Source organism: Pseudopipra pipra, chromosome 6 (genome assembly GCF_036250125.1).
Source record: "Pseudopipra pipra isolate bDixPip1 chromosome 6, bDixPip1.hap1, whole genome shotgun sequence".
In the NCBI taxonomy this organism is placed as follows: domain Eukaryota; kingdom Metazoa; phylum Chordata; class Aves; order Passeriformes; family Pipridae; genus Pseudopipra; species Pseudopipra pipra.
The window spans coordinates 4,913,200-4,941,116 of NC_087554.1; the positions used below are offsets into that span (position 1 = coordinate 4,913,200).

Here is a 27,917-nt window from a genome sequence, read left to right on the forward strand (position 1 = left end):
AGAAAGCCTGCAGCAAGGTGAATATTGACTACATGAAACAGCAGTTCTTGAACTTCATACCACCAGGAATTGACTTGCTGGTGGAGTATTAAACATCCGTGAGTTGCACTTTGAAAGTCTCTGTTATAGACTGAAGGGTCTCAGAAAATCATAGGGGGCTTTAAGTCTGCATTTGCAAAAGCTCTCATCTAAAAGTAGGGGCCTCAGATAAATATCCTTGGTAACTAGCATTTATTCTACTTGATAGAAAAGGCACCTAAAAACTAGAATATCCTGAGATGATTGAAGCTGGAAGGTCAACTGGCACAGGGAAAAAAATGCAGAGGATGTACAGACCACACGCAAGGTGAAAATTTGCTGGTGTGCATTTTATCTAAGCCAAACCACCTCTTCAGAGGATTTCCAGGTAATTTCTCCTGCCTCTGCTCCTCTTCATTGGTTAAGAGTCAAAAATCTGGTTGTTCCTACTGTTGAAAATCTAGTTAAATTAAAAATCAACAGCTACCAGCAACATGGAACAGTCAAGGGTATCTCATGATTGAGAATTTCTCCACCTCCCATGTAATAGCTTTTCAAACTCTGTCTTTCTCTGTTTATTGTTGCTAACAATTATTATAGAAATAGGCAAATGAAATATTTTAAAATATTTATATACAAATACTTTGTTGATTGTTCCTATTATGTGCTTAATTATAATTTAGAAGAATGATACTCAGAAGTGTAAAATCAATTGATTAGACAGTGAATAAAATCAGTGCCACTGCTGCCTCCTGTCAGCTGAACCCCAGTGACAACAGGATTGCATTAAGCAGTAACATGATAAATTCAAGGTGCTAAGAAAGTAAATGGCTCACCCAAAGTCAGACAATGAATCAGTAACAGAATCCATTAACAGAAATTAATGGGCTTGCTTGCTGCTTGCATTAGTTACCCACAAGGAGGGCTGAACCAGCCCTGCTGATGGGAAATGCTGATAGTTTGGGGTGGGGTTTTTTCCAGCAGCATTTTGGATAACTATTGATAAATTTGAGTGATCCTAAATGTTTAAGACGTGACTCCTAATCTCCTAGTGGCAACAGCACAATCATAATGCTGATACCTAAATATGCTTGACAAGATATTATCTCAATCTGCATAGAACATCTTGCCATGTTATGATAGTGAGATTAGTGGTTTAGAGATGAAGTTTTCTCTGTTAGGTGAGGTAATCCACGAATAAGCTCCCAAAACTTAATATCCTTAATATTGCTGATACTGTCACCTAATTTGTTCTTCCAATAACTCGGTTCTTCCTCATTTCACTCTCTGACAAAGGATCACAGTATTTTCCTCATGATGCTGCTTAAGAAGTTTGCCCACAGTGAGGTCACTTTGAGCTTTTCCCTCCTTGCTGGAAGCTCATTTCTTGCCAGGCAGGGCATGTTTGCCTTTCAGTGGCTCTGGCAGCCCTGCTCCAGCCCTGTCCTGCCACCAAGTTGTGCCCAGGGAGGGCTCAGGGGCTCTGCCTCCCCCCAATCCCAACAGGCTCCTCACCCCTCAAATCTGCCTTCAGCAACACAAAGCCTAAACAACACCCCACCATCACCCCTTTGGTGCAAAGCCCACCTGTGCATGCACATTGTCTTCTCAAATTATGTGTTTTCAAGTTATCTGCTCTCACTCTGAATTTTGGGACTTGTGGCAGTGAGAACTGAAGCTCTGGGTTTCCTGTTAATTAGTAGCACTAATGAATGATTAGGAAAAGGCTGTTGGGATTTTCTTTCTTAGGCGTACCAGATTCTCAGAGAAGCTGAGGATTAGAAACTGTAAAATATGGACAGCATGGCAGGACACCTTTCTGATGCCAAAGCTTACAGGAGCAAAGCCTTGGGAAGCACCTACCCTGTCATGAACAAGAACAAAACAGCTTTAAAGTGATGTAAAAATTTATTTGACTGTAAGTAAGGCTGTGTTTTCAGTAACACTCAGTGTCCTGTTGCCACCAGTATTCTGAAGCAACTCTCCTCACCACAACCACGACTCACTGGGACTTCTAGCAGAAGTAACAGGCACACAAAAGACAAAACTGAACCTGATGCTAAGATACTTAAGAAAAAGATTTTAAAAAGCATCTCTTCTTTAAGTTCACCTGAAGTCTAATTTTGATCTAAATATTTCCACATGGGAAAAGGATTAAAAGACAAAGCAAATGGGGTTTTGAGGAAGGGAAGTATGTGGAAGGCAGCAGCAACCTAGAAGGATAGGTGCCTTCACCACAGCTCTCCATAGGAAATACAATTCCTTGTAGCAAAACCAGTCCCAGATAAGCTTGAGACAAGGTGGACTATCAAAGCAATTTAAAAACACACAAAATATTCCATGCAAATGGTTCAAAAAGTTTATTGAATATTTAATTTACAAAAATCATATCCCTATGATGTGTTCTATGCAAAATTGGATAAAATAAACTGCATATAAAACCCAACCCTAATAATGCAAATACGACACAGAAAATGAAACCATGGAAAGGAGAAAAAAAAATAATAATCATGAGACACATATGACATTCATTAAGGATTGTCCCAACCATCCCAAGAATTGGTTAACATGATGCCTTCTTCCTTGACACATTACACATTTTACCATTTTTATACAGGTCTTCTATATTTCATTGGTCCAAATTTAGAGTTTATAAAAATTCTTTGCATTCTTTCTTAACTGCTACACCAGTTTTGCCATTTTCCTTTTGATCAGAAGGTGGAAACAGACAGTACATATATTGAACATGTGCACTATTAGATGCAACTTGCTATCTTTGGTAGGGACCCTAAATCTGCAGTGGTAAGCTTTCTAGAATGACAAGATTTTCAGGTTTGGCAAAAAAACCCAAACTACCAGGTTTAATTTTGTTGTTAAGTAGAACATTACTGGCAGTTTCTGTTGAACATACAAAAAGTATAGTTGTCTCTTGTATGGTTTCAAAAGACAGACTGTTTATATGGGTTTTGAATCTAATTATTAGTTTTAACATTCCTTGACTTCAATATGGTACCATAAAATGTCACTACTGCAGAGCAGGCCATTCCTGCTATGCACTGCACACAGAACACAACTGCAATCCCATCCTGCCTCTTCTTCTCCCATTTAAAGCAATGAGAATATTCCTGCAGGTAGTCACAGATATGGATACCAGTTTCCTTTTGAACAAGCAAGAATCTTGCTGAGTGATTTAACACTCGTGTAGTAACTTTTCCAAGTTTTCCTGGGAAAGAGAAGAGTGAAGCAAAAACAAAAAGTAAAGAAATTTGGGACAATCAGTGCTAGAGAGTTTGCAGCCCTCCTCTGGGATAACATGAGCAGGAGGAGCAGGATTAAGAAAAAATAATTAAAAAAGAGAGAGAAAAAAAAAATCAATGCAAGAGCCAAGGAACTTCACTTTAACAGAGAAGGAAAAAGTACCAGACTGTTTCCTTCATAACATTAATATTCCATAAATACTGGACAGTATTGGATTAACTACCATTAGCTGTAGCTTTCAAACATTCTCTTTGTTTTTTTCAAGCACTATCTGGAAAAGAAAAGAAAAAAATTATACACCTCCCCAGTCCTCCCCACTCCCTCTTAGTGGAAATGCAAACAACCTGCATAGCCATGATTTTCTTAGCTGAAAACACTTAGTGGAAGACTAACTAGACTTAAACACTGAAGTAAATCTGCTCACTTATGAGTAAAACATGCAATATCACAACAGACAGCTAAACTAACTGTCCTCCAAAAGGCTTTTTTATGACAACTGCTAATTTGGCAGAGAAGGAACGTTCCCAAATGCATGAAAATAATCTGAAGAGCCTTAGTGACAAAACATAGTTGTTACAATATATTAGCGATTTTCTGTGGCATAAACATCTTAAAAAGCATCAGCAAAGGATTAAATATAAAAGCAATATGTGTATATACCCCCCCTCTGTCCTCAGAAAAAGCATCATGATCTGTAGTGTATTAAGTCATGTGACTGGGGAATTAAGGCATAACCAGTGGACAATATTCCTCACTGTCTGAGCTCCACATAATTGGCAGGGAAGAGCCCGTATCGGCCTTTGCAGACCCCCCTCCACCAGCCGTCATCGATCATCTCGATGTTGGTGATGATGTCATCTGGGTCAAAGGAGATCTCATCATCCCCCGCTGCAGAGAGAGTTCAGGAAGCTCAGTGTTCACACAGGAGCAGCCAGAGATTCCAATAAAACTACCACAGGATCAACCAGAGATTCCAAAAAACCACAATAGGATCAACCAGCTGAGATTTCAAGCAGCTCCCTACGCTGAGGGCTTAGGGAGAGCCCTGCCGAGAAGGACTTGGGGGTGATGGTGGGCAAGATATGACCCAGCCATGTGCACTCACAGCCCTGAAAGCCAAATGTCTCCTGGGCTCATCCCACAGGATGGGCAGCAGAGGAGGGAGGGGCTTCTGCCCCTCTGCTCTGGTGAGACCCCACCTGCAGTGCTACTGGGGCATAGGAAGGACAGTGGACCTGTTGGAGCAAGTCCAGAGGAGACACCAAGATGATCAGAGGGATGGAGCACCTGTGTTGTGATGAAAGGCTGGGATAATTGGGATTGTTCAGCCTGGAAGACAGAAGGCTTTGGGGTGACTTAATTTTGGCACTTCCCAGTACCTTAGAGGAAAGATGGGGCAAGACTATTTACAGTAGTGACAGGACAAGAGGGAATGGGTTCAAATTGAAAGAGAGTAGGTTTAGATTGGATATTAGGAAAAAAAGCTTCCCTGTGAGGGTGGTGAGGCCCTGGCACAGGTTGCCCAGAGAAGCTGTGGCTGCCCTATCCCTGGCAGTGCCTAAGGCCAGGCTGGATGGGGCTTGGAGCAACCCGGTCTAGTGGAAGGTGCCCCTGCCCATGGCAAGGCGGTGGAACAAGATAATCTTTAAGGTCACCTTCCAACCCAACCCATTCTAGGATTCTACGAAGAGTGTGAACACTTGGTTAAAAAAGATTTTGAAAAGTCCCACCATTTCCAGAAACATGAGTTTTCAAAAGTGTCTCAACTATTAAATCACTGGTTTCCTAATTCTTCAGATATTCATTTCATATACCACTCCAGGAGACCAAAAGATAATAAGGCAAAGGAAAAATCCAGACTTACCTGTGCAGAATAGAGATTTCAAAGACAAAGGTTAAAAAGAAGAGCTTTGCTTACCAGCTTGATAATCATAAAGGGCTATGGCTGTAATTCCAAGTTCATTTTCATATTCATCATAAGCATTTTCTTCTAAAGAGAGAGGACAAAAATCAAAACACGAAGCACACTACCCATCATCCTGAATTCTTTTCTGTCGTGCTCCTCCTTTAATTCCATTGCTAACCCACATAGGAAGCAAGGAATGACATTCCTTCTGAACTGGACTTTTCCCCTAAATCACACACAATTAAAGCCTGGAAGGAAGCATTCAAAACCAGGCACTTAAGACAGTAGAAAATAAAGATGCTAATCCTTATAATGCTTCTGTAAAATGTGACAGAACAAAACTGAGCCCAAGATTACTGTGTAAGAGAATATTTAATACAAGTTTAATAGAAGTTGGAGGGAGGACAAAGAGGCCTCTCTAAAATTCCCTGGTTTTGTACTAGAGCAGGTTCATTCTTCACATCTCATTTAATAACCAGAAAAGGTAAGAAAAAAATAAGAATTCAAAAGAACCTTATTTTTGCAGTTTCAGTAGTTTCATACATCCCTACTCCACCCTCTCACAGGCACAGAACACACCACATCGATTTCTAACTCCAAGAAGTATTGACAGAATTTTCTGCTGGCTCAGCACACGTTTCATCTCCATCTCTATGCTTTGTTCTCAAGTTAAGCTACATTCCACAGGGTGGAAACGGTTACCCCTAAATTTCTTTTTGAACTGAAACCCTAGAGAGGACTGTAACTACTCCAACATCATCTCACTAAAATTAAGTAAATTCAACCTTGCTCTGGCCATATCTTAATTTTCTAATTAAAGTTTGCTGGTGGAGAATCTAAAAAGTCTCATCAGAACAAGCCTTTTTAAAACTTAGGACAGTGTGCTACCAGCACAACTACTCATTAAGTTATTGCACAATAAAATTCATCTTAAAGGCTTTCATATCAGAAACAAACATTCTACCTGCTTGGTAATGGTCTCCTGCTCCTGCCACTTCATAGACAGTCTCTGGTTCATATTCTGCCTCTCTCTGGCTCACTGCTTCCTGGTAGTTTGACTCTGCAGCTTTGTAGCCAGACTCTGGCTCATGTGCAGCTGGATAGGAGGAGCAAGAATTCTTGTAGGCAGACCCTGCCTCGTAGGAAACTGCATCCTGCAGAGAGACAGGTAAGGTTCTTCAGGGTTTTGTTAAAGATTCCTACACTCAGGATCAAAAAACATATCCTGGAAGTGATTCCAACACACCTGATACACTGGGCTGGAGGGTGCCTTCTGCTCAGCTGGCTGTGTGACAGGAGAGGGTGGTGGAGTCTGTGTCTTGGCTTTAGCTTGTTCCTGAATTGAGGAGAAAGTAAAACTTCAGTGCAGTTTAATCACTGATGTGATGACACCAAACAAGAAACAACCCTCCACTAAGAAAGAGAGGCAGCACATCCTGCAATAAACTTCTGGGAGCAGAGAACTGGACTGGCTGGATCATTAGACCTGCTGAAGGTTGAGACTGGCTGTACAGCAGAGGCTCAGAAATACAACAAAGCAGAAGAGAAAAAAGTGAAAAAACAAACCCCCCACAGTACATATGCATGCATGTGTTTAAAAACCACTGTTCTCTGGCACATTTCCATAGGAGCTGCAGGGTTTTGGTGTTCATTATATTCACTCTGTTCACCAGCTGGCTGGGCCTCACATCCCGTTTTAGCCTAAATTTAAAGAATCTCAAGCCCACATGTCCTAATTGTGCAACTGATCCGTTATCTTTGGTGAGAAATGGTCCTGCAAGCTCTTGCAGGTCTACAAAACATCCTGCCTGAATAGCACACACAAAAGTAGGTCCTACATACTGACAGTGAGGGATTCAAACATTCAGAAGAGTTAGATGTGGTAGAAATAAAAGCAGCATTGCTATTGTATTCTGTGACACAAAGAAATCTGGCACTCAAGCACTTCATGCTGTGCCATCCCACCTGTGAATCCAGAGGGCAAATCCATAATCCCTAGAAAGCCACTCATTAGGGAGCCAGGACACTGTAGCACAAGAAATGCTACGTTGCTGGAATGACTTAAAAGAAGGCTGTCAGGTAGCTATTTCATTTTGCCTCTCTTTACCATAGGGGAAAACTGTGAATCAAGGGCCAAGCTGTCTTTATTATAAAAAAAGAAGAGAGAATATGTGTTATGGGAATCTGTGCACTCCAGTAGTTCAGGTCCATCAAGCTGTAAATCCCCAAAGGATTCTCAGGAGAAATCACAGTCCAGAGACAGGATTCTGTTACAAAAAATTCTTTCTTTCCTTTGTTTGTCACAGCTCAGAAAAAAATACATCTAACAAAGAAAGCAAAGTGTGACTTGAGAGCAGAGCCAGCTTTGAAGACAATTCAAAGCTTAGTGCTGTCCCTTCTAGAAAAAGTCTGTCCTAATGCAAATCCTCCCCTCCACTTCCAACTCCTGGGCTACAGATGAAAAAGCACCACCAAAGTGATTATCAGAAGTCAAAACTAAGTTTGGGGACAAATTATATACCATCAATCCATTAATGATGTCACACATGGCAACAGTTTGACTAATTTGTCCTAGGAAATGGGACTCTGCAATCCAGACTGAAGTTTAGGACAGACTGCCGTAAAATATTTAGATTGCACAACCCCCCCTCAGGCTGGGTTTTGCCACACAGTGAAATGTCTCATGTTCTCCAAGGCAGCAGAAGATAATGAAATCATGAGGCACCATCGACTCAAAGTAGCCGTCAAAGAGCTCCCTGAGCACCGTTTGAGTACGTGACATATGCGGAAAGCAAACCGGGAATACTAGCAAAGAGGGCTCCTGAAGGAACGCAGCCCATATGTATGTTCCCATTGTGGGAGTACATGTGCCCACATACTTTGTAAAAAGTGAGACTTTCTTCCTTTTGTGTGAAGTTCACTTAAAGAAACCAAGTTTACCTAAGTCGAAGTCCATTCCCACCCTTTGCAGTATCTGTGGATGGTGTGGGTCACATTCCTGCCCTCTCCATGCTCAGCTTGGGAGCAAGGGGCAGTGCCAGCAGTGCCACTTCAGCTCCCCTCAACCTCATCCCCCCTCTCCCAGTGTCTGCAGAATCCCACAATTAACCATGGAGACGTTCAGTCTGTAAGAACATTAATCATCTGGTTATGGTGAAATTTAAATATCAGCTTTGGGGGGAAAAAACTTCAAATGTGTCCAGGCAACAGAATCTTTGATGAAGCATAAGAAAAATTAAGCATAATGGCTTGAGTTTAACCCACACTTACAGCAAAAATACCAGTAAAGAAATATGTAATTTATGAGATAGCAAGGAGGAAAAAAAAAAAAAGACATAGCATATCAATGACTCATGAGAATCTGTGGAACTACATTTAAATCCTTTTGGAGAACTGTTTCCTCAGCAGGAGGAAACTGCAATGAGAAATCGGTAACAAAAGCCTAAATTCACCACTGCCCATCCATAGATCTTACTTGTGAACATCTGATCACCCAAAATGAATGGCAAGAAAGCCAATGGAGCAGGTGAACTACTTCCCCCACTCAGCCCAGACTACAAGCCCATGCAATGGAAGGGAAAGGTAAGCAGAAAGCCTGAGTACTTTGTATGATCTCCTCACTTGTTGGCTCCAACTGCATTGTGACAGGAATAGTCTAATGGAGAGACATTCAGTATCTATAGCAGGCTGTGGACTACACCCCTGGAAATGTTCAAGGCCAGGTTGGATGGGGCCCTGAGCAACCTGTGGAATGTGACCCTGCCCAGGGAGGGGGTTGGAACTGGATGATCTTTCAGGTCCCTTCCAACCCAAACCATTCTGCGATCTCCTCCTCTTCCAGTTTTCTCTACCACAGTAAAGAAACCCAAATAGTGCTTGGAGGAAGGTACTAAAAGTGCAGATGGATGAAAGGCAGCATTAGAAGAGATCACTGATACACACAGTTGAACTCCCACTCAACTTGTGAGACTTGTATACAGTGAATATTATGCTCACAGTGCACATCTTGGGAAAAAAAGCAGATGACTTTCAATGTACAGAGCTGATTTATCCTATAAAAGCAGAATTTCCCAAGCTTCAAACACAGCTCAAAAGGAATCCAGAGGTTTTCAGAAGTCAAACTAGACACAAGCACAGCAAAACTACAGAGCTATTTGACACAGCACTGGCCTGAAGAGCAGAGCTGAGGAGCCAAACCACTGAACCAGGCAGGGGAACTAGTTTGGGTCTAGTTAACACAAATTATGGTTTATTTGTTAGGATTAGTTTTCCACTTTGGTGTGACTATAAGGAAAAGGGTGCCTTGAGAGTGCCGCCTGAGCTGCCACACTGGCTTGGGCAGGCTTAATTAATCTGAGTAACGTGGGGTTTCAATGCAGTGTATTTCTCTTAGTTTAGGAAGATCAGAGCTGGGTTACCATAAGCCTACCACACACTTTTCAAACTCAAAACAAATTAAGTTACATCAAGTCTAAATCTGTGATGAATCAGACCATACTGATGGAATGGGATGAACACCACACCCTGACATCCTGTGGCAGCCTTCAGATAAGGGGAAGTATCCACCACATCTGAGAAACCAGCCCCTGGCTCTGTCCTATTTGTTCTTAGTCAGAGGACCAAAGAGATCTGAGAAACCATCTGTCTTTCCTGGATTCCAGATGTCTCACAGAGGACGTTGAGACAAGAAGATTTATTAGTGGGGCTGCGGCTGCTGGCACATGTTAGCTCTAACAATGAAAGATACCTTTGGCAGAAAATAAAAACAAAAGAGAGGAAAGAAAGAGGAGAAAAAAAAAGCAAGTAGGAAAACTCCTCCCACAGCCAGACAAGAAGAGCAGTGAGGAGGTTCCCAGAAAGCATTCTCCTCCTCTAGGTCTCTTCAGCACATAAAGATGCAATGATGAAGATGGTGAGGAAGGTCATTTTTCCTGGGCATCTCTTGTACTTTTCATCAGGACCTGCTCAATCTCCCTACTGGTTGTACCTGCTTGGGACTCTATTAGCACTGGTTGGAGCATGTGTGGGCATAAGTGTTACACAGTGTTTCAGTGCACATGTATGGCCAAAGAGCATTTATTCAGAATTTAAAAATTATCTCTGTGTGTCTACTGCTTAGTCTCCTCTAGTATAAACTGATATCTGTAAAAGAAGAAGCAAAGGAGAAGGGGAAAAGAGGGACTATTCTTACTCCAGCACCAACTGCTTCCCTATTCCTGCCATAATATCAGGGTTATTACAGATTATAAGTATGAGGTCATCAAATCAAAATACCAGCATGGGACACAAGGGAAACTGCCACAGGCTCTGAACCTGCAGCAGCCTGCATAGAAGGTCACCCAGCTGCAGACTGGTCTTACTGGCCTGGGTTACTGGTGACAAGTCACCCCAGTTCACTGTGTAACAAGGCAAATGAACAAGACACAAAGGACAAATCACTACTAATGCACTCACTAGTCCTTCCACCTAAGCAGCAGAGTTTCACCAGATATGCAAATCCTATAAAGCTGATAAAATGTAATTTCTGACTAAACACTTTCTGGAATTATCTTGCTTATGAATAACACAAAAAATCACAAAGCTTTAAACCACACCAAAGCTAAACTGATTTTTTTAATTCCCAAACTCAGAATCAATTAACATTTGCAAGATTATCTTCCCCTAATCTCCTGGCTGTGTGCTTATACCAGTGAGTGGTACCACCTCCATCTTCCACAACACTGATTCCAAAAAACCAGCTTCACCAATTACCACCATGGTGTTAAATTTTGTGAACAAGCAGAGCCTTTCGAGGACCACAGAGCTCTCTCCCTTTATGAGCTCCATTATGGCCAAGGGAATCTGGTATTACCAAAAGGCAGAAGTACAGGAAGGAAAGGTCAGGCTGCAAGGATTAGTGGTCAAAATTAGTATATTTTGGGACAAGCTAATTAAAGAAATTCTATACTTTAAAGTGTTACCCTATCCCCCTGTGTGCTGGCTGGTACACACATGATGCACACTAAGGGATGGCTGCAGTCACACACAGGTGAAGCACAGGAACAAACACAGTCAAAAACACAAGCGGCTTTAAAGCCCAGTTGAAAAAAAAAATCTTTCTTAAAGATTCCCTTTTCTCCTAGCACTGCACTGAAACACACCAGACATGCTGCTCAAGTGGGATTTGAATCTTACTGACCTCCAGTTTCCTTCGAGCCTCCTCCTGTTCCTGTTTCTCCCTGGCCATTCTTTGTGCTCTCTCAGCTTCTGCCTTCCTTCGGTCTTCCTGCTCCTTTTCCTTGGCCAGGTTTTCAAAGTTAGCTCGGATGGTGCTTGTTTTATTAGCAACTGCAACATGGAAAAGAATTCAAGTCAAATAATGCTGTTTCAGGAGCTGTATAAAGGTGGCCTGAAATGAGTTTTCGGTACAAATTTCTGCTTTTCTGCCCCCTGAGCTCATAGTCCATTCAAAAAAAGTCCTTCTATCCCTCTTTCTCCCTCCTCCCTTCCAAGCCCAAACCTCTTGTGCACATTTCTCTTATAGAAAAACCTCTGTAAGATTTATCCCTCCTCTCCTTCATGGTACAGCCTCCACCACTCCTGTACTCAGTCTGTTCTCTGCTCTGATGCTTTTTATTCTCCCTTCCTCAACTCTGATGACCCCCAAGGGAATTAAAAAAAAAGAGAAAACAAACCTCAACAAACCAAAACAACCTCTAAAGGGAGGAGGGAGAGTGGCTGAGGTTTCTAGAGACCTGCACATACAGCAGTTTTACTCAGCACTGCTCCATCAAGGATTTGGGGCCAATGCCTTACCAGCTTCTATTGGCTTGGTCTTCTGGTAAGTTGATGTTGGTTTCTCAATATCTTCAAAAGTTGCTGCATTCTAACAGTGAGGAGAAAAAAGAATACATTTTAAAACACCCACAACAATCATGAAGACATTCAGGCAGCTTCGATCTGTGACATTTTATTGTGATACTGTCCCTAAGGCTTTTTTTCAGAACATCAAATGAAATCAAGAAGAATCAAAGCTACGGAAAGGATTGCTCCCTTTGTGAAAGTCAAACTGCCAAAGAATTAAACTTCAGGGGCAGGTTCAAACACATAAAAATCCTATTAATTAAAAAAAAAAAAAAGTAGTTTATTAATAGATGACTCATCAGAACTATAAATGAGGTAATGTCCTAAACATATATTGTGTAGCTGTTGCTGTTCTAATTCACATTGTGCAGGATTTCTACCATTGTAAAAGCCTCCAGTTCCCTTAAAGAAGCAGATATTGTTAAAACTGAGCAAGTATTTTAGAAAAAAATATTCAAAATATGAGTTTTTTTAAATGAATGGTCCCAAGTCCTGAAGCCACAAGTTAAAGAAATGCTACAGACTTTCAAACTTTGCTATTTTCCCACTTTCAAATGTCCTACAAAAAGCTGTGAGTAAATTCATTTAGTAGATAAATCTCAGTGAGGACTTTTTCATCTTCTATTTTCTTAAATTAGAAAGCAGACAGGTAGAAAAGGGGGTATCAACTGCCCTATCTTTCACTGTTCTAAACACCAAAACAAATTCTCCTAAGCAGAAGGTCCCTGATAATCAAAGTGGGCAAAGTTGGGTAGGTATCGGACACCTATTTTAAGCATCCCACTAAAAGCATTTCCTCAAGATATAAGACATTAGCTAGCTGACATGACTAAAATTGTGAAATTTACGGATTTTCTTATTCTTTTGTATTAATTTTTCTATTCTTTCATTTCCCTCCTTCAGTGTCCCCTACTTTAACAGATACACTACACATATGTACACATGCACAGATGTGTATAAAGTGGTTCTGTGTGTATAAACTTGCTTTTTGAAGACTTAGGAAAGCACAGAAATCTACTGTAAGACTGGAGAAGTACCCAGAAAGACAGAGCTGAGCACTACAGATCTAACGAGATTATTTTGTACCCCTACAGCCTATTTAAGTCATGACTGTCTTGAGCAACTCACCTTATCCATCCGATCTTTCTGCACACCATACTTCCCTCCAAATCCCTTGGAATAATCTAAAAGCAGGATAAAAATGGGTCAGAGAGTAGGGAGTTTGTTGTCCCTCCCATCTTCCTGCCAAATGCAAACAGCCATCTCAGATGCATATAGCCATTTCAGCTGCATGCAGAAGGCACAGTGACAGCAGCCAAAGAAAATGCAGCTTGGTTTTGGTGCAGGAAGGACACAAGAACTGCAAGAGCCTCCAGGTAACACCAGCAGATGACAGATCGTGGGCCCACATGCATTCTCTGAGTAAACATGAAGCTGAGGATTGATAAGGCATCAAGCAAGGAGTAAGGGATGAGCCCTTCTAATGCATCATTTCCGTAACACAGGCTTTCACAGCACCAATTCTTAGCCCTCTGAAGGGATCACAGAGCCTAAGCCAGTTTGCTTTGCTCAAAGGAGCAATGTTCTGTCTTCAGTGACCACAGAGGTGTTTATTTTTCACTCTTAAACTTGGTAAATTCTATGAATGGCAGGAAAATAGAACAAATTTCTTGTTCCAGTGGATTTGGTTATGATACTCAACTGATGAGCATTAAAGTAATTGGTAATAACTCCTGCTCTACACACGGAAAAAGGGCAATTCCACCAGAGAGCATGAGCCTGCAACACCTCACCACCACAAAAATGGGGTGGCCATGCTGTCTCACGCCACCCCTGACCTGCTCACTCTTTCTCTCACCTCAGGCTGACTCTTGCACCTGTTATACACTCCCAAGTCACATTAACTCACTAGTGGCATTAACAATAAAAACAATAACAAGAGTAGTTTTCTCCTCTTTCCAGGGAGTTGCACTCTGAGGAATGTCTGATGAGCACCAGAGCAGCACAACAGCAGCAGCAAGACTGTGTGGCTGGAAAAATACCCCTTTCGGGTGGCAGTGAGCTTCAGGAATGTGCCCTTAGACTCTGTAGATGGACAGGCTTTCCTATACATCCCTGGAATACAATTACAGTTCTCCTCTCAGCCCTCAAAACACCTGGGTCTCCCTGCCAGCTATTTTAGGGTTTGTATTCAGGCTCTGATAAGGCTCATCAGACACTCTAAAAGTCTGATTTGTGTCACTGTAGCACATCAGAATGAAAAACCTCATTTTCTCCAGCTTTGTATGTATTTTCAGCCAGAATAAATATACTACACTTACATTTTCCTGATCCAGACTCCTCACTTTAAGATAACGGAAAACCAGGAATTCATGGTTTGTACCCCAACTATTTCACAATGGATAAAGAGAGCATTATAACAGCATTTGCTCACCCAAGAACCACAAACATTCCCTACTTCTTGTTTTAAAGATCATAATAATTTCTAAAAGATCTTGCCATAACCCACTGCTTGTTAATGGTTACATGCATGGTCCTTATCTATTTTCCCACCAATTTGTCCAGGCAAAACTTAATATTTAGACTCTAAACTGCTAAGCATGACTTCATTAACATCATCCTGACAACAAAGTTGTTATTATCACACTAAATGCATGATTTTGCAGAACTGTTAACTAAACACTGCATATATTTCGTGAACACAGGATTACTTGATATAACATTTTAAGAATAAAATGGGAGAATATTTGCTGGATCATGGAGGAATAGAAGCGCAAGAAAGTGTCTGCACATTCCTAGCATGGATCTACTCAAACAACTATTCCAGACTGTGTGAGAAGTGCCTGCACTGTTAAGAAAGTAACAAGTGAAAATGGTGCCTTGTTGAGATTCATGCTTGGCTAGTTTCTCCTTGTAATCAAACCCCACAGCAGATGGGTCCTGCCTTTCTGTCTGTACACCAAACTTCCCTCCGAAACCACTCTTATAGTCTGAAAAAGCCACATGTGATAAATTAAAACGGAGGGAGGAAAATAAAGAAGTTTAGTCAGAGACACTCAAAATTATTTTTTGCAGTATTTTCAGTCATTTTGGATGGTGGGGGAAAAAATCTCAAGACACTTTTGTAAAAGTAAATCCAAAAAAAGTTTCAATTTGAGATTAGGAAGACGTCAACATGATTTATCAGATGTAAAAACACCATTCTGAAGTCACAGAAAAAAGCATTTCTCAACATTTTTCATCCATAGTGCACAACGCACTTGCATTTGATCACGGTTATGAACACAGACACATAGATATTATTTTCACCAAACCAAAACAACAAAAGATACAAGAGAATAAACAGAACAAATAAAAAAAGATACAAGAGAATAAAATGAGCTTCCTTCATCAGTGTGGTTAACATTTGCACAGAGATCTGACTTTTAAAGAGGTGTGAAGATGGGGTCTACAGAGACTACTCTCCAGATATATATATACAGAGCATTGCTTAAAGGAAGGAGCAATATTTCTGCTGTCACACAGCTTGAGAGGAAAAAAACCTTTCAGCTCAGAGATCATTCCCTTTTGCTGCCTAAGGAACAACATTTACACATATATATATATATATATATATTTGTATATATGTGCTATGAAATGAGGGAGGGCACAGAAAAAAGGGTTTCAGGTAATCCTCTCACAACCAATCTGCTGGAGCACCCAACAGAACAATATTCTGAGGGTCAGTTTTAATTTCTTTAATTTAAAAATATTAATTTCTCCAAGTTAAGGGTGGTGACAGACACAGTGATGGGGAGCAATTGTTGTATTTTACAGCTTTTCTTCTGGCTACCAAGTATTTCACAGGAATAAGCACTTCACAGGCCATGATAAAGGACAACATTAGATATCAGATTTCCGCTGCATGAAAATAGGGATATCCATAACACATTATTTGTGGTAAGTACAAAGAAATTGCAAATCTGTGCTTTGCATGAGCGAACTGAAAAAGGAAAAAATAATCCAGGCTAATTGTAGACTCTTAAAACTTCTCCAGAGAGAACTCAGCACTAAGTCTGAGCTTTCAGGGACTCGGTATCAGCTGTGTTAAACCTGCTTTTCAAACACCAGTACAACCAGTACAAAGCAACCAGTCCAACACAGAAAAAGGAGACTCATATCAGCTCCTGTAACTGTGGCCAAAGACACCAGGGGAGGAGGGTTCACACAGGGAACAGGAAACTCAAAATGAGGGAACCCCAAAAGAACAACAAAGAGCTGTGAGCTGATGTACCTTTCTGGGACTCGTGAAGCTGCACCTTTTCCTGGTGGTCCCAGCCAAGGGCACATTTGTCCTGTCTGTCTGTCTGCACACCAAACTTGCCTCCAAACCCCTTCACATAATCTGTGTGCATGAAATTGCAGAAAACATAGTTGCAATTTATGACTGTAAACAGTATTTATTAAAAAAACCCAAAACATTATGGGATAAGCTGCCCTGTCATTAATGATAACACTTTTAATGATAACATCTGTCACTCACCCTGCTACACTTCCTCAACAGAAAGGAAGGATACACAGGCAATAACTCTGGGATTACAATGCAAGGAATCACCAAAAATCTCACACAGACTCAATAATATTTAAAGATTTGAAGAATCTGAGGCATTTTCCATCTAAAACACACACACACACATATAAATATATGCACAATAGATATAAAAAGAATGAAGGACTTGATGTTGCCCCTGAATAAAACAGATCTGTGCAATTATGCATTTATTTCAATAACCAAGGTCCCCTGGAAATCGGGTTGTGAAAATCAGGCAGAGTTTACAATGCCTTTCTTTTCATTTAAGGCAATCCAAAATCTGCACACACAAGGGGCAAACACACATTTACCACAAAAAAACCCAAACAAACCCACACCCCAAAAAATACCCCACAAACAAAATATTTTTCCCAAGTTTAAAACGATTTGAACTTCTATTTTTAAAATAAGATGATAAAAACCTTTCTGTGATTCATGTTTTTCCGTTTTGCCTTGATATTCAAAGCCAACAGCACTTTTATCCACTTTGTCCTTGTCGACGCCATATTTACCACCAAAGCCCTTGGAATAATCTAGAGATAAGAGTGAAGAATTTTGTAAGTGTTCAATAACCAAAATATTACCTTAAAAAATTGTGATAATCAGAGCTGCTAACATTACATCATGTATTAAAAGAAGCACTGACATCCTTAGTTAAACTTGATTTCAAGCACTGAAGCCATAAATCCTTCAGAATACATAAATCCTTCAGATTACATTCTCCAGGATGGAAAATAAAATAGAATCCTGTCAGTAGTTCAGTTGCTTGGTAATATCAGCAATTCAGCTACTTGACTCTTTAATAAAATTCTTAAGACACTTATATCACAGTGAACTTCAAAACCCATGTCAGCAACAGTCTGGATGCTTTTAAATAAACACCCTCTTCTTGTTCAGCATTTCTAAAATGCAAACATTTCTTTGAGATAAACAGAAAATAGATGGCAAAAATGTCACAATTTTTCAATAAAATCGTTGATTTTTTGATCAGAGATGCCTAGAAACCTGATTAGCAACACAATGTTAACTCTAAACACTGCTAACTGATAAATGCTTTAATCTACAGACGGATGACGCTTTTAGAAGCATTTCTCTGTGGTGGTTAAACTGCTTACAGTTCCCAGTACTTTAATCCACAGTTTTTCAAAAGAAGTTGTAAAACTATGTGCCCTACTTCCAAAGTAATGGCAGTTGGATTACCACTTAAAACCAGGCAGAACTTACATTTTAGGTGTCTTTTTCAGAAGTCAGAGATTTCAGCAACATAAATTTTATTCAGTGTTACCTTTCAGCAGGTTGGGAGTGCAAGAGATGCCAAAACATTAATATTTTACAACACAGCCTGTGATCATTGCCTACAACATCAGAGTATGAGGCCACTAATGTGTCTATTCACCCTTCTGGGAGTCGTGTTTCTCAGTTTTCCCCTGGTAATCAAACCCCACTGCACTCTTGTCCACTCTGTCAGCCTGTACTCCGTATTTTCCACCAAAACCACTTGAGTAGTCTGCACAACAAAAATAAAATGAAGACACTTTTCATGGATACATCATAACCTAGCAACTGAAAGGGGGGGGCAAAAAACATTATTTCAGAACTGACTATTAAGTCTTTAGCCTTTAGCACACAAAGTTAAGCTTAATCTTGAACACAAAAATAAGACAGGTAGCAGTCCTATAGTTTATGGTGGTTCCTATTAAATTGGCTCCCTATTTCCATAAGGGTGCAATATTCCAAAGAACAACTCCCAGTATTTCTAAGATGTCCTTGAACCTTCCTTGTAAAAGAAAAGTAAGACTCTCAATGACACACTATTTCCTCGCCTTAAAACCTCATCAGCTCATGAAACTGCTTTGAAATACATTTTTTATCTTCTCTTCTACCAAACCCAACATCTGATTCACTGAGAATGTCATGCAGAGGTCTCACTAAATAAGGTATTTTACATACAGTGAAAGAATAAAGATCTACTCTATTGTTTATAGAAAATGTGTCTAGAGAGGTGACCACCTGCCCACTTTACCTTTTTGGGAGGGATGTTTCTCAGTCTTCCCCTGATATTCAAACCCAACAGCTGACTGGTAGAGAAATAAAATTGCGTGTGAGACAGAGTTAGATATTAGAAGAAAAACTGCATGAACTCCAGTGGACAAACAGCATTGAAAGCTCCTGTGTCTTTCCATACTGCTCTGACCCTCTTGATTGGGAGCATAAACACCTACTTAACTTACAGGCCATATTCATTTACATGGTAATTTAGTGCATGTGTCCATGGCAAGGATTTTTGTCCTCCCTTGCTAAGGCAAATTGTACCAGCAACAAACTCTAGTCTTGACAGGTTCAGCAATTCAGTACAACAGAAATTCAGCATTTCCATGCAGGGATTGTTACAGATTCTTGGAACAGGCTAACAAGTTATCCTGCCCAGTAGCTCATGTTGAGATACAGGATAAACCATCCCCAAATCCCTCCTTCTATAGCATTCACACTGACCTTGTCAAAAAACACACAAAAAAATTTAATTTTTAAATTCACAATGAAATTAATTTTTTAATTAAAAAACCACACATCTCTTTTCAATTAATCTCAATTTTTCATAAGGGTTTTTTTTCCTGCTTTGCTCTAAACAATAATTTATCTCTGTTACAGTCAGTGTTAGTTTGCTACTAAACTTCTAAAAGAGCAGGAAGAGCAGAGCAGACCACACCAGCATTTTAAGGTATTGGAATTACACATACAAAAGGAGAAACTAAAGGACTGTGAGGATCAGCAGCAGGAGATGAAATCGCTTACCTGGTCAACTCTGTCGGTTTGTACTCCAAACTTCCCTCCAAACCCTTTCACTGAATCCACTTGGGAGCAATGCTTGGAAAGTTTGGATTGATATTCATGTCCAACAGCTGACTAAAAGAAATTGTTAAGTTCAGAAGGAGCAGTTCCACACAGTTCTGTATGTAAGAGAAAACACTGCACCGAGTAACCAGGGTTTAAGCTGTTACCAACACATGTCACTGGCACTCCTCCTGTTGAAACTACTTCCCTGGGAATTCCTACTCACTTGGAAAGTCTTTACCAACACAGCCCAGGCAAGGGAAGTGCCAAGAGTCTGACAGCAATGACTGTGTTTTATGGAGACTATTTTATGCTCTGTAATTGTACTTCAGAAGCACAGGAATGAAAATAAGAAAGACATGGTGAGAGTCATGATGGTGCCCATGGAGAATTTAAAGTTCCAGATAAAATACGCAGCCTTGCAGCTACAGATCTGTTGCAGCTGATATGGGACTGCAACCAAATACAAATACAACTAGGTGTTATTCTTTTAGGGAGGCACCCATATCTCCTGCATAAATCAGAATTAGGCATCTTCTCTCCATACTTTCTCCTCACTTGCAAAATGGCATCGCAACACAAAGCACTGCATTCACATCAAGACGGAGCTCCCAAAGGTATCCTAGCCCTGCAGCCTCCAACTGGAGCCTGGCCCTGGAACTTGAGCTGAACAGAGCAGGCAGAGGCTCAGCTACACCACACCATGACTGGCTTCAGGTAAGACACAGGGATATGTAATTACACACATGAAAGTCTATCCAAGCAGTGTTTGCTAATGTTACACTAACCTAGTGCTGGGAAACCCTCCCAGCTGGAAGCCTCACATCTTCAAGGTGCTACTTAACCCAGCAAAAATGCTTTTTTCTTGCCTTGTGCTAACACTGGGCACTGGCCAGAATAACTTGGAATTCGTCAGTTTAATCCAACACTTGCTTATCTTGCATCAGGCAGCTGGACCAAGGCGAATTAATGTGAGGACACAAGGTGTCAAGACACCTAAATAATGTGGTTTTTACAGTGTCTGCCCTTTTTCTTCCACACAGGTGATGGAGGGAACATTCCCAGCAGGTAGGAAAGCAAAATATTACTGCTGAAGTAATATTAGGGCTGAAGTAATTGCCAGGTAACAGAATGAGGATGTCAATAATAGGACATTACTTCAACTTATAAGCATCACAAAAGCTCCTTTCTCTTCCTGACTGAAACAGTCATACTCTTGTTCATTTTGCAGATTGTCTGTAGTAGAATAACTGTTAAATGTGACTGAAAAGGCTCCCACCTCCCTTTATTCTTCTCATTACATTTATGGAAAACACGAAGATCTGGAAATTTTAGCTTCTAGGTGGTTTTACATGATCTCTCTGTTGTTACACCAGTTGAGGTAGGGAAGATTTAAGCATGTTGTTTGCTTTGTTCTTACCAGAACTTTCTGCATTTCATCAAATACCTAGAAGCACTACAAAAAATAAAACTCATAAAAATAAATCATAAACATCTCCTGCCACCAGCATCATTCAGATGGGCATGACCATCATGTTTTCACCATGATTAATTCTGGCCTACAGGAAGCGGTGCTCACTTTTGTTCCTTTCATTTTTCCCCATGGACACAGGTGAGGGATAAACTGCTGACACTAGAGAGCAGCAGCAGAATAGGCCTGATGGCTCGATGTGCTCTACTTTCCCAGACTCAAACGTTAGCCCAGGTTCTCAGAGGCCCATTGAGAACTACACAGCAATTAACCCTGGAATACAGGAATCCAGCAAAAATTTAAGGCTGGCAAATTACCAGAACCCCAAAAAGTAAATGAAGTAAGAAAACTTTCTTATTCAGGAATATTTTGATTCTTATTCTAACAGAGTACATGTAAGAAAGTAGCAAGAAGCTGATATGCCTGATTATTAGATGGGTAAAGAATTATATTAAGAATTATTAAACAGTGGATAGTAAACAGCTATCAGTTCCTTATATAAAACATTACCATCTGACCTGAAGTACAATGACATTTTACAATGGTATATTAAATACTCAGTTTACTTGTCACTATTGACAGTTTACCACTGTTTAAAAGAACTGCCCTCTAATTTAAAGGCAGCAGCACACCCTTTCCTTCATTCTTTGTCAAATATCTGTCTATAAGCACAGAAGAGCTGGCAAAGCATCAAAATAAAAAGATAGTACTGGATTTATTAATGCATGAAGCGTTTTGTTAATTTAGAAATACACATTTAGAAACTTGAATCCTGACTCCAGGGGGACTTGCTGTAAAGACAGAGCACCTGCAGCCACTGCACATCCCAGAGCAAAGCTGGACCAAGCTTAACTCACACACAGAGTGGTGCTGGCCACAGGCAAGGCAAGGTTTATCCCATCATCCCAGGGAAGCCTCATTCACACTTACTTTATCCATCCGATCCTGTTCAACTCCAAATTTCCCTCCATAGCCATGAGAAGCTTTTGGTCCTGTTTGAAGCTCCTTCTCTTTGAGGTTCTGGTGTTCTTGGAAGACATTCTCTCTCAGCTGATGAATACTTTAAAAGACAATGATAATGAAGCAGCAAGTTTTACTAAGAAAGTTTCAGCAGACAAATTCAAAAAGATGCAAAATAAAGAGATGACAAAAATATTATCTCAAAAAGAAGTTGGACAATTTGTATTTTTCAAGCCCTTCCCATTTTTTCAGTGCACAAAAAACTTGCTCGTATTCTGAGAAATTAGATTTATTCCACTGCAAAACACTGTTTAAAAAAAAAGAAAAAAAACTGTTGGTTTTAAGATTAATATGGAAGGGAATTTTGCTGTTTGAACAATCCATTACCTAGAACTGATATGTGCCTGAAACGTATTTTTTCCCTCTTGTCCTAATTTAAATTCTTTCCAATGCTTTTTATTTAGATGGCAACTTTTCAGAACAGGGGTCATCTCTTATCATACAGTCCCTACGGTAACAGGACTAATTCTAACTGGGCACAACTGTAATGCTAAATAAGGATGTGAGGGGACATGCACCTCCTCTTCCCAAAGTGACCCTTTACAATATGCAGGAATTGAACTCACAGTAATAAGAAATAAATTTGCAAGAAACACAAGATTCAGGAGATGGGTAATTTCTGTTCACATAGCACTCCGTGATACTCATTTGCTTTTCTATCAGAGAGCTCTATTTGTTACTTCACCGGAGCTTTTATGAGTTTGGTAACAGTTTTCTAAATAAAGCCTAAGAATTAAGAGTCCAAATGTTTCTTTAAAGTACCAAACTGGAACTGCTCAGATCACTCAACTTCTCCCCTAGAGCTATTTGCTCTTTTACCACAGCAGAACAAAGAAACTTTCCAGACAAGGAGGCTGGAAAAATTACATTTCCAGTGATAATGAAAGACTTAAGCGTCTCTATACCATATTTCTGATCCTGAGATCTGAAGATACTGTCTGGATTTGAAAGACCAGCAACCTGGAAAATAATCAATCTTCTACAGGGACTCTTGTTTTAATTATGAAGGCACAAGTAACCAAGAACATGAGTTGATTAAAAGCTGCCTGGGATTGTGACTATTAATAAATTCCACAGGAGAGCTGCTTTACTTGATATGCTCCTGGTGGCCGGATCCATTGACAGTTTTAGCTCCCCAGCGCTGCTCTTTCTCACTCACATCATTCTGTGAAGGACATACATAAAAAAAGAGTTAGAAACCCAAAGAAATCACCGGTTATCTGCAGTTTAGAGGTCACAGAAAAGCCTCCAGCAATCACTGAGATCAGAAGAGTTAGAAAGGCAGCTACTACCAGCTTTACTTTTGCTTCACTTCCAGGAACATGCACCTATCAGTTTCTTTTGCTGAGACACAGCTCCCACGCCAAAGAGTTACTCTTAACATGCCACATAACACACTCCCACTGAGTCAGTGAAATCCAAAATTCATACCACAAAGTCTGGATCTGTCTCCCAGTCATCAGCTCCATCATTCTGGTTGACAGAAACAGTGTGGCCTGCAGTCGCTTTCCACATCTGCAAGACCACAAGAACGAGCAGGGTCACACTCTAGTCACATATCAACTCATTTATGTGCAAGCTGCTGGAGATGCAACCCAAAATTCCCAGTAAAATATGTTATTTAACCACACCACCAGAAGCTGTACTTGCAGTGAAAGTAGATTTGACCTATCTGCACTGTAAAAAGGTTAGGAGCCATCAATGACATGATTTCAAAGAGAACAAAGAGGCCTTCCCTTGCTCAAATTAATATGTGTCTTTTCATCTACCTTCACTGCACTCAAAGACTTCTCCTCAAACAGGTTTCCAAGCCAATATCCACTTCTAAATTCTAATTCTAGATCCTGTGCATATAGTTAAGGTGTGGAAATAGGTGGTTTTTCCCCAGTCATTAATAATGATGAGATCAATACTGTTCTTTAGGCTGTATAACCTACATTATACCTGCACAACCTCATGTGTTGTGTAATGAATTTCAGCATGATGACAGAAATCCAAACAACTGTAAGAATTTGCACACAATCCAGCAACAGAGAACATAAGTTTCTGTGTTTTGAGACACATGAACAAAGTCAGCATCTTGCCTGATTTCAGGAGAAACAGAGGCAAAGAGCTGGAGTACCGAGAGCAGGAAGCAAGACTCATAAAAAGGCAAGCAATGGCATCCAGAAACAACATTCAGCACTTCCACGAGGTTAATGACTTGGGGCATCTCACTTTCGGGAAACTTTATCCCCTGTGGAGTATCAAGTTGGATGCTTTTAATTAACACTTTTGAATGTGACTAGTTAGCAGAATTCCTGAACTGCCTGGAATGTGGCTGTGTGTTACACCCTTTGTTCTAAGTAAGTCAAGACAAATAAATTCTAAAAAGCAAAACTAAAACATCAAAAAACAAGCCTCCTGTTCTCCCAGCTTTTCAGATACACGTCAGAGAAAGGGTTTTTCTTTGCTATTCTACTAGAGCTCAGTTTTTTCACATATCATCATTCTGTCCACTTACCTTTATCTTTCTAATTAAGAATAGATTATAAGGATGATTGTCACAGGCTATTTCACTCACACAAGCATAATTCAGTAGGTGGAATGAAAAATCCCTTTTAAATGCATAAATAATAATCCATGGGTAAAGTCCACCACTCGCTCTGTCAGGCTTGCTCTACAGCCTGACAGAATGAGCTGATGAGCCAGTTTTATGGAGCATTTCAGAAATTTCAGGACTGGCAACATGAATGAAAACAACTGAAAAACTGACAGTCAAACACCAAGGTAACAAATGATGGAGCAGCCTGGGAGGAGGGTGTAAAAGCAGAGCAGATGACATCCTGATAAGTATATTTCCCCTTATGCTCCTTCAGGTCTTCCATCTCCAAATTCCTCTGGCTATTAAGGAACAGTACTTCATGCGCAGAAAACTAACTACAAGTTTATAACATAAACCTTTAGAACATTGGTATTTTATCACTGTATTTAGAATATCCTGTCTAAAGCATTCTATGATGTGATTGTGTTTCAGATTTTCCTACATTTTCCTACTAAAATCTAATCTCTCATCAAAAAAACTGCAAAGCCTTGGAAAGCAGATTCAAAACAGCTCAATAATGAAATTCAACATGGAATCCAGGTTCTAACTTTGTAACTTCTCTTAAGAGGGATGGCTTTGTATCCAACCCTCTGTTCAAGATGTTTAGAAATGGAATTCAAGTGACAAGAGCTGAAGCACAGGTACATATGCATATGGCGAATCTCTACATATTTAGTGCAAAATCCTTTTTTCCCCCATGTATTTGATTCATACATTCACTTGACTGATGTGTTTCCTAAATTCAGCTGTGCTCAGATATTTAAAAGAACAAAAGCTGGATCCTTAAAGTCTAGATTTCATTGCTTCCTCCTGGAATTCTCACAAACAATAGCGCAGCAAAGAAGGATTTCATACGCTCCTCTATGCAAAATCCAGAATCCAACATGTTTCTTCCTAAATTATGCGGATAAACGCCAACATTTTTCCACACCTCAACCCTGCACTATACGAAGTGAATTACAAACGGGAGAGCGAAGCAGTGCAGTGACAAGAGATCTCAGTGTAGAGCCAGCAGGAATTTTTGCTGGTTTCGGCCTCTCTTCCAGCATCAATTCCAGGGCAGACCGAGGAGAAACATGATCTGTCTGTGACTCAGTGGTTCATGTGGCCAAATTTCTGAAGGAAAAAGCAAAACGCTGCGGCTCGAACACAAACTGACCCTAAATCTACACCGCAGATTTATGCGGCCAACCCCGCTCCTGACTCATGGGCGGACACATCATCCTACCCAGCGCCTTTAGCGGCGCCCTGGGGAACTCTCCCCTTCCCAGGGCCTTGGGACGAGCTCCTGGAGGAGCACGCCGAGGCTTCAAGGTGAAGAGGAGCAAAGCCGGATGGAGGGTACCGAGGAAAAGGGGGCTCGGGAGTGTGGCAGTCAGAGCCCCGGCGCGGCATCACCGCGGCGCGTCCCGGAGAAGACGCTTCCTCTCCTCTCTAGTGACCAGCGCTGCGCTGCTTCGCCGAGTTTAAATAACATTAAATAAGATTAAAAAAAAGAGACGGAGCCACGCAGCCCCGGCTGTGCCCCTGCCGGCAGAAGGAATCTCGGGGTCCTGCAGGATGCTCCGCGGCCGCCCCTCGCCGGCCCCTCCCGCCCGGCCCCACCGCGCTCACGGTGCCGCCGCCTCCTCGTCCCCCTCTTCTTCCTCGGCCCTGGATCGCCCCGGTGCTTCCCGGGCTGGCGGCGGCTCTTGCTGCTGCAATTTCCGCTTCTCCCCAGCTCCCACTTCCTCTTCCCGGCTCCAGGTGGGAACGGGACAGGCCGCGCTCCGCCCCCGGGCGGGGCTGTGCCGGGAACACCGCCCCCCGGGAGCGACACTCGGGATGGGAGGCACTGTCATAATAAATGTGTGTATTGGAGGCAGTAGGGCAGCTGCTCTTTCCCTTATTTCTTTAAATCGCTGTGAAGAATGCGCTGTACAAGCGCTATTCCAAAAATGCACCACCAGGAGTTTTAAAACGGCCAGGGGAATTTGGGGCAGCTTGGAACAGACTTTTTCTATTTTTCTCCTCGTTTTTCTCTCCCCCCTCGCTTTTTTTTTTTCTTTTCCCTTCCTCCTTTCCCCCCTTTTTTCTTCGTCTTTTTTCTTTTTCCCTCTTTTTACCTTTTTTTTCCTTTTTTTCCTTACTCTTTTCTGTTTTTTCCTTCCTCTTTTTTTCCCTTCATTTTTTTCCTTCCTTTTTTCCTCACTTTTTCCTCCCTCTTTTTTCTTCCTTTTGTTTTTCCCTTCCTTTTTTTCTTTCTTTTTCCCCTAATTTTTTTCTTTTTTTTCTTTCCTTCTTTCCTTTTTTCTCACTCCTTCTTTCCTCTTTTTTCCTTCCTCCTTTTTAGTTTTCCCTTTTTTTTTTCCCCTCATTTTTTTTTCTTTTTATTATTTTCTTTTTTCTCATTTTTTCCTTCCTCTCTTTCCTCTTCCTCCTTTCCCCTCTTCCTTTTTTTTTTTCTTTTTCAATTTTAATACTTTTGTCCCATCACATTTTGGAAACCACAACTACCCTGTCCCAAGGGTTTTCCAGTTTCCATCACTTTCATCACTAGGTAAAAAGGTTTGGCTGCTCCCAAGGGATCTAAACTGAACAGATGCCAAAAGGAAAACAAGATGGGTTTAAAAATGCAGCCTTAACACTGTAATTGGAGTTGTTTGTTTGCCCACTCTTGTCTTTTGGAGGAGGAGAAACACACTCCAAGGAGTGACATTTCCAGCAAATAAACATGACAAATAAATACACAAATTGTAATAAAGGGTAAGATAAAAAAATCTAGGTGAACAGGAAATATTTATTAATTTCAAATGTAGCCAGTTCACAGTATAAACAAGCTCAATTACTTTTTTTCTGGATTAAATATAGTGCAATTTCCCCTATAAACTGAATACAGTATACTTTAAAAATTGGGCTAAATTTCCTCTCATAAAGCTGCCTGCTGGAGGAGAACACAGGCTCAGAGAGTCTGAATCCTTTGGTAATTACTTCTGGCTCTGTTCTGGGCCCTTTTGGAGTCTTCGCATGTCCCTCTATGTACAGGTAGGAATACCAACCACATCTTCAAAAATTATCACCCACAAACATAACATGGTATCAATTTTTATTTATCTGAAAATTTACTTTGTTGGTCTTCCCTCCCAATCTTTACCAAGTTCCAAAAATAAATTCTGTTTGAATTTATTCTACTTCATTACTTCACCTTTCTCCAAATTTTGGCATAAGTCACTCCTGTCCCTAAAACACTGCTAAAGCAACTTCCTGTGCTCTAATTGTATAGCAGTTTGAAAGGAGCAAGACAAAGTTAAAACATCTATTTTGAGATTCCCTGTCCTCTAAACATGTAAAAATTGCAAGTTTGAAGTTCAGATAATTCTACCATCTCCTGATTGCAGACAGAATGCCAACTATAATTTTTACAGCACTTTTCCCA

General features: G+C 40.7%; 1 protein-coding gene across 4 annotated transcripts; it reads right to left on the reverse strand.

The window, feature by feature from the left end:
* Positions 1-2,363: 2,363 nt before the first annotated feature.
* Positions 2,364-26,250, reverse strand: CTTN (cortactin). Of its 4 annotated transcripts, XM_064657155.1 has the most exons (17): positions 26,117-26,250; positions 23,350-23,433; positions 23,010-23,083; positions 21,829-21,958; positions 19,389-19,499; positions 18,619-18,673; positions 17,992-18,102; positions 17,018-17,128; positions 16,299-16,409; positions 14,905-15,015; positions 13,154-13,209; positions 11,978-12,047; positions 11,361-11,509; positions 6,429-6,518; positions 6,147-6,336; positions 5,195-5,266; positions 2,364-4,164 (listed from the first exon to the last, which is right to left on the reverse strand). In XM_064657155.1, exons 2-17 carry the CDS (start codon positions 23,431-23,433, stop codon positions 4,028-4,030), a joined length of 1,662 nt encoding a protein of 553 aa, XP_064513225.1. In that variant the 5' UTR covers positions 26,117-26,250; the 3' UTR covers positions 2,364-4,027. The 4 variants fall into 4 exon arrangements, with proteins under 4 accessions (XP_064513225.1, XP_064513223.1, XP_064513222.1 ...); XM_064657153.1 differs by lacking the exon at positions 17,992-18,102 and having other exon boundaries at positions 26,117-26,224; XM_064657152.1 differs by lacking the exon at positions 14,905-15,015 and having other exon boundaries at positions 26,117-26,224.
* Positions 26,251-27,917: the final 1,667 nt, after the last annotated feature.

Excerpts from the sequence above, each read along its gene's own strand:
- CTTN (XM_064657155.1), bottom strand. The coding sequence starts at position 23,433 with ATGTGGAAAGCGACTGCAGGCCACACTGTTTCTGTCAACCAGAATGAT. Across the intron at positions 6,337-6,428 it reads CCTCCAGCCCAGTGTATCAG|GATGCAGTTTCCTACGAGGC; the intron begins GTGTGTTGGAAT and ends GTCTCTCTGCAG. Across the intron at positions 4,165-5,194 it reads CCTTTATGATTATCAAGCTG|CGGGGGATGATGAGATCTCC; the intron begins GTAAGCAAAGCT and ends CTCTCTCTGCAG.